Below are 7,149 nucleotides of genomic sequence, written 5' to 3'. Positions count from 1 at the left end.
AGAGAAAATGAGAAGAAAGAAGAATAATATCATTAAAAACGGAAATCGAGTATCAATAGAGTTGTAGTACCCTTATATGGGGTGTAAATAGCAATTACAACAAGAGACTCTTCCGAAGAGTGCTGTTGCGTCTTGCTCAGCGGACTGTAAACTTAAGGAAAGTTTGATATAGATTGCGGACGTTGGTGTATTGATTTACTTAACAATGTGCTGAGTCATTTTAGCGTCCAGTTTGAGTTCGGTGCGTAGGCCCTCGCCTACCCAACTCAGAAGGCTACTCAATCGAACCGGACAAACACTTAGTTCATTTATGACGAGGACCTAGGCCTCAGAAAGGTCGAACTTTCTTCACCACCAAGCTAGAAGGCAACCCGACGAGACGTTGCTGTTAATATCGACGTGGACTACGCAGAATGTGAAAGAGGTAAAGTGAGTTTGAGAACGAGGGCCCCATATCCGTCGAACACGACAAGAATTGGCCGAGCCACGACAGACGAGTTAGAGTAATCGACAAAAGAAAGCCCGTTCCCGTACTCTTGATCGGACGGTCGACAGTGCACTGTAACTGTCCAATTACAATTTAGACACTGGGAGGTGGACGACGCCAGGGGTCTTCTCATGCACGAATATAGCGTGTCGTCTCCACTAAACTTCTAATGTCTTCTCCCTCTTCCGACTCTTCTCCTCTTCCTCTTCCCCTTGTCCTCACCAAGCTCATAAAAGGGATTGTCTTCTGAGTTTCCTCCACGGAACAATGGTTGACCACATCAGAGTTTGCTGCCTGTGTGGCGACGTCGGCTTTCCTGACAAGCTCTTTCAGTGTGCCCGATGCCTCTCTCGGTTCCAGCATTCGTACTCTCGCTCTCCCACTCTCTTCCTCTCGCTGTCTCTCCCTCACTCTTGTAGTTTTCTTTCTCTCTCTCTCTCTCTCTGTCTCTCTGTCTCTCGTAGTCTCTCTTGTATGTCTCTGTCTCTCGTAGTTTCTCTTTCTCTCTCTCTCTCTCTCTCTCTCTCTCTCTCAGTCTATCTTTCTTTCGATCTCTCGTACTCTCTGTAAAAGTCTTTCTTTCTTCCGATCTCTCGTACTATTTCTCGAAGTCTTTCTTTCTTCCGATCTCTCGTACTCTCTCTCGAAGTCTTTCTTTCTTTCGATCTCTCGTACTCTCTCTCAAAGTCTTTCTTTCTTCCGATCTCTCGTACTCTCTCTCGGAGTCTTTCTTTCTTTCGATCTCTCGTATTCTCTCTCGTAGTCTCTTTCGTTCGATTTCTCGTACTCTCTTTCGTAGTCTCTTTCGTTCGATTTCTCGTACTCCTTCTCGTAGTCTCTTTCGTTCGATTTCTCGTACTCTCTCTCGTAGTCTCTTTCTTTCGATCTCTCGTACTCTCTCTATCTGTCTCTCTCTGTCTTTCTCTCTCCCGTAGTTTCTCTTTCTTTCTAAATCTCTCTCGAAGTCTTTCTTTCTTTCGATCTCTCGTATTCTCTCTCGTAGTCTCTTTCGTTCGATTTCTCGTACTCTCTTTCGTAGTCTCTTTCGTTCGATTTCTCGTACTCCTTCTCGTAGTCTCTTTCGTTCGATTTCTCGTACTCTCTCTCGTAGTCTCTTTCTTTCGATCTCTCGTACTCTCTCTATCTGTCTCTCTCTGTCTTTCTCTCTCCCGTAGTTTCTCTTTCTTTCTAAATCTCTCTCGAAGTCTTTCTTTCTTTCGATCTCTCGTAGTATTTTGTTTCTTTCGATTTCTCATTGTGTCTCTCTGTCTCGCTTAGTCTTTCTTTCTTTTGGTCTCTCGTAGATTCTCTATCTGTCTGTCTCTAGTTGTCTTTCTTTCTTTCGATCTCTCGTAGTCTCTCTATCTGTCTGTCTCTCTGGTCGTCTTTCTTTCTTTGGATTTCTCGTAGTCTCTCTATCTGTCTGTCTCTCTGGTCGTCTTTCTTTCTTTCGATCTCTCATAGTCTCTCTATCTGTCTGTCTCTCTTTCTGTCTTTCTCTCTCTCTCTCTTTCTCGTAGTCTCTCTTCCTTTCTCTCGTAGTCGCTGTTTCTCTCTCTCTCGCAGTCTCTCTTTCTCTCATTCGCAGTCTCTCTTTTTATCTCTCTTCTGGGAGTCTCTCTCTATTTGTCTCTCTTCCTCTCTCGTACTATGTCTTCCTCTTGTACTATCGCTCTCTTTCACTCGTAGTATCTCTTTCTCTTTCTCCTCTTCTTCATCTTCTCTCTTATTGTCTAACCATAAGCGGTTGTTCTGGGTGTTGAGTGGATTTTCTTTGGCTTGCAATCTCTAGGTACTGCAGCAACTATTACAACTCATCTGATGGGGGGGCCTTATGCGACTGGTGCCGCGGCGAAGAGGTTAAGTTGCCGAAGAAGGTTGATACTGTGAAGTCCAGAGAATTCTCTCATGGGAAAAGACCCGAAGAAGATACAAGAGGCGAATTGACGAAGCAAAGAGGAGTAAGTGAATTGGGCGACGGGAACCGCAAGAAGGCTAGCAATGGCGCAGGGTCGTCAACAAGGCCCACAGCGCGTCGGTATAAGCTGCTCAAAGATGTTCTCTGTTGACTAAACGTAGGTTCTGCGTCAACCAACCGCAAGAAACTTCAGGGATAGTAAGTTGGAGGATGTGTTCAGTATGATATAGGCGCTTCAGTGTCACTCATAGATATCGGCCAAATATATGCTTTATGAGGTCGAGTTTGACCGTTGTAAGAGCCATTCAGTGTGTTATCGTTCAAGGTCTAGCACCAATATCGTCCAAATCGGAGCATAGGAGGCGATTTTGAAAAGTGAGCATTGTAAGCGCCAATCAGTGTGCTGTTATTAAAAGTTTTAGATGTTTCGCCCCGTGGAATCTTTTGAAACTGCTTTTAAGTTATCACTTTCCTGTCACGCTATCGAAATTCTGCTTATCTTCTCTCTTTCTCCCTACGAGGGGCAATACTGGAAGGCTGATATTATAAGTGGTTGATGTTACGCCTCAAAAAATAAAGCTACTGCAGCGTGTGCTCATTAACCTGAAATACGGGCACAGGAAAAAGTTATTGATAAGGATAATTGACCTTATCGTTCAAAATTTGTCACAGATGAGAAATGGGTTCATCGTTACGAGCATCATCTGATTATTGGCCAAGATAGTGGAAGACTTGTAAGTGAATTTTTCTAGATGCTGTTGGTGTTCACATGGAGGCAGAAAATTAAATACAGGCTAGAGAACACAGTTGGGAAGGGGGACCGAGAAGGAGTGAAAACGATCTTAAAAAACAGAAACTCCAAGGACAAACAGACAGAGCCACAGCATCTGCCCTCTTGCGGCTCAATTATTAAGCATATTCCAACAGAAGGAACACAACAAAAGGGAAAAAGAGATCGGAGCTTAGGGAGAAGTGAAAACATGTTGTCGTACAGCTTCACCTGCATCTCTGTGATGGGTATTAAATCGCAGCCAACACACAGTAATGAACAACAATATCTTTCCTCTTTTGATAACATCAGGATCATTTGGCTCGCCGTCTTGTCAGTTGAACATTCATTTTCGTGTTGTAATAGCTCGAACGAAAGATGCAGAGCCTTTGAGCTATATACAGTAGAACAACAGTCCCCATCATTGGGGGCACTGGCGAGAATTCGTCGCTTGTTTTCGAGGTGCCCCCTCTCATCAAGCATCTGCGTGACGTCAAACAAATCGTGAGATTTCTTTTTCTGGCTCCGTCAATCAAATCCTTTAAGATGAAGACGCCGCCAGCATTATCCGAAGTCACGGTGATTTTCCTATTCCAAGTTGTGGACCGCCACGTGAAGGGATCCGGATTTGATAGGTTAATTGGCATGTTGCTCTTCCTGTGCGAAGACAGCGTCAGGGGTTTTGTAGGACCTAAAAGAATAGGAGAGCCCGCGTGAAATGGAGATAAGGAGAGGAGAGGATTAGAAAGAATCAAGAGTGTATTCATTCAACAGTAGTAAGAAGAAGAAGCGTTATCCGAGAGATTCTTGATGTCTCATTACGTGGAAGACTTAACTGCTAGTTCAGATCTGTATGCCCTAATAATAATTGTGTTAATTCTTTATGGAGACTCTTTCGGAGGAATGTTTTCCTCACGGGGCCCTTCAAACTCATGTTATCTACCGCATTTGACAGATTTTAGAATACCGCGAATTGGGTCATTAAAGCTGATTTGACATCACACTTTCATGAATAAAAGGATAACTAATTTTTCGTGATTTGTTCCAGCACGAAATACTGTATTGGCCGCCTGGGACGCGACTCCTATGTTTTCACACCGTAGGACTGGCATAGATAGTAGAGGCATGCCTATTTCTTGTCAGAGAGAGCGAAACGAAATTATTTCTACAGTAATATTGACTAATATTCTACATTTGGGTCGTGTTCAATCTAGCAACAGTAGATCATTTCCTCGGGCTGAAACACAAAAGGTTGCATACAAAAACGATACGGCATTCGCCGGTTGAGCGAGGATCTTCTAAAATCTAAGTTATTGAAAGCATCTTTGAAGATTATGAATGAATCTGGAATAATAAAAACCATGACTGGCGATGTCGTTCACATACCCACAAAATACTTTTCCTGACAGCCAAGTTGTCATCAACATGAATCAACATAAAAGAGATGAGAAATGAATATGTTAGGAGGAGAAATAAGCGTCATTTTTTAGTCAGTTGAATCCAAATTCGTGAACTTTTTGCAAGTTTTGATAGGCACCTCTATTACCGCAGATATTTAAATGATAATCATTGTCTTTCTTACATAAATTTCATACCAAATAATTTACTTGTCATGTTGCGCCATATTCAAGGGCATCACTACATTTTATGAAAATTCTGTCTGAAGTTCCGTATGTATGAAACGTGGTTCTTATAAATCTAATTTCTATTCTTCTGAAGTGTTTTACAGGTTAAAATTATTTGATGATTTTGTGATGTTTCCACCTGAAATTTCAGATCATTATTCAGCATCGAAAACTTGCAAGGATTTTTTCACTGATAAACATTTATCAAAGACGAGGAAGCGCATGTAAGTAGAAGTCCATTAAGTCAGACTTGAATATCCAGTAGCCAACTTAATTAGGTTGTAACAAAAAACAGAAAAAATTACGAAAGCCTAAATTTTGAGCACGAAGGAAACTCAGGGAATAACTTCGAAGTGCAGAAAATCATAGATTCTAGAAAGAAATATTCCCAGATCAATCGTTCCCAACGTTGAGGTAGCCACAAAAACCTATATTTCCAAATAACGGATCATTCTCTCGATTTCTGTATGCTTTGAGTACCCTCTCAATACAAGAGTTTATTATTCATTTCTAAGAACTTGATTCATAAGTTATTAAAGAGATTTAAAGAGTTTTCCTATCATAACTTTGTCCCCCGCGTTGTCACGGATTTATTTACAGGAATGCACTTTGGTCAATTTTCGGTGCAGACTGCGGAAACTTATTTTGATCGGAGACCTTTTCTCTTTTACATAATTTCCACTTTGCTTAGTGTTCTGTGTCTCGTCAGTGGATTTAAGTCAACAACGTAGTTTTGCTCTTGACCAGCACGTGAGACGCTCATTGAGATGATCTGATAGGAGAAAATAGTCTTATGTTTTCTTCTTCCTTTTCTATTCTTCCGGTTTTTAAGAGCCAGAAACTTCTCCCTATCATCTATTTTCTCGTAATGTACAAGTGAAACGTGTAGAACTAATTATATTTTCATAGTGATAGTGATTATGTTTTGGAGAATTTTGATTTCGTTATAACAGCAAATAAGTCACGAACCGATCGCTATGACATGAAACTTTTTGCCTTATATTAATGAACATCTGGCTAAGATTTATTCCTCAACACAGGTTTGGGATACTCAGTATTCATAACATTGCAACTATCTTTTTTCCGAGGATTCATTAAATTAGGCCTACACCATTACTCTGAGAAGTGTTTAACTTAGTCTTACAATCAAGGCAATAAATAAGCAAAAAACAAACTAAAGTTCTCATTCTTTTCAAATATAAATTATCTCTTAGACTCTGCCACATAGGCCTTCACGACTGGGAAAATACAAAAATAACATCTGCCATATCATTGGTAATCTATTTCGCAGCTAGGCTTCCAGATATCCTTTTTATGGCATTGGACCTTCCGTTGGATGCCTATCTCATATTGAAAATTCACAAAAAGAAGAACATTTCTCTCAGAATATATTTACTGACACTTGATAGTACTCAGAAACAAGGTACTATTATTTAAAATATAATATATTCTTATTACTAAGGGCTACATTTTTCATATTATCACACTACCCAACATAAGTCATTGTCTTAGAAATTTTGACATTGATACTTCATTAATATTGTTATCTAGGCATCATACATTGCTTTTAAGAAATCATCTTCAGTTGATGATCTTGCAGATGTATACAGATGTGTGTGCGTGTATATGTATACACACAATTTTAATGCTCAATGAACAAGATTATCATGGGTTTATGTGATTTTTTATTTTCCCTTGCTTTCTGAAAATTCTCTTCTCCTGTATTCTAGTAATGATAGAGAGTGTCTTTTATGTGGAAACATATTCTTGTAAAAAAATATAATGACTTTCAAATATTCAATTATCTTTTTAATACATTTTGGATAAATAAAAAAGACAAGGAAATAAAATTCTGATGATTGTAGGTACTCCACTAGTGGTATTTGAAAATAATTAACATAATTGAGCACTACAATTCCAAGGAAAACTCTAATATAATATTTGTTCAAATTAGAAATCAATGCAATTTTTTAAGAATTATTCCATCATAAGATAATAATTAAAATAATAACTCTTCCATGGTCCGGTACATTTATCTCTGAATCGTATAATAGCACATTCATTCTTATTGCAGCAAAATAATAATTAATCTTCTCGCAAGAGTAGTAGATAAAAGGTTAGTCTTGTGTTGATTCTACTTAGATAATTTGAGATTACTTATACATTACAAAGAGTTTAATGAATAAGTAATCCATAAATAATAAAAATATGCTAAAACTATTATTCAATTCTAGTAAAGTAGTAAAAATTCAAAAGATATATAAATCATACTCATGGTTTCAAATCTTGCATATCAATACAATCATTAAAACATAGAAAATTTTTGAAAAATAAATATTCAAAAATAAAA

At 38.9% G+C, this 7,149-nt stretch overlaps 1 protein-coding gene across 1 annotated transcript; it reads left to right on the top strand.

Moving 5' to 3' along the window:
- Positions 1–754: 754 nt before the first annotated feature.
- Positions 755–2,556, top strand: LOC144712502 (uncharacterized). Its single transcript, XM_078586799.1, has 2 exons — positions 755–852; positions 2,280–2,556. Exons 1-2 carry the CDS (start codon positions 755–757, stop codon positions 2,554–2,556), a joined length of 375 nt encoding a protein of 124 aa, XP_078442925.1.
- The last annotated feature ends 4,593 nt before the right edge of the window (positions 2,557–7,149 follow it).

This window comes from Wolffia australiana, chromosome 14 (genome assembly GCF_029677425.1).
Source record: "Wolffia australiana isolate 7733 chromosome 14, ASM2967742v1".
Taxonomy (NCBI): domain Eukaryota; kingdom Viridiplantae; phylum Streptophyta; class Magnoliopsida; order Alismatales; family Araceae; genus Wolffia; species Wolffia australiana.
The sequence above is the reverse complement of the archived record's forward strand: the minus strand, read 5'-3'. Positions and strand labels throughout refer to the sequence as shown.

Coding starts and splice junctions, on each gene's coding strand:
- LOC144712502 (XM_078586799.1), top strand. CDS start 755: ATGGTTGACCACATCAGAGTTTGCTGCCTGTGTGGCGACGTCGGCTTT. Junction 853..2,279: donor CTCTCTCGGTTCCAGCATTC/GTACTCTCGCTC, acceptor TGCAATCTCTAG/GTACTGCAGCAACTATTACA.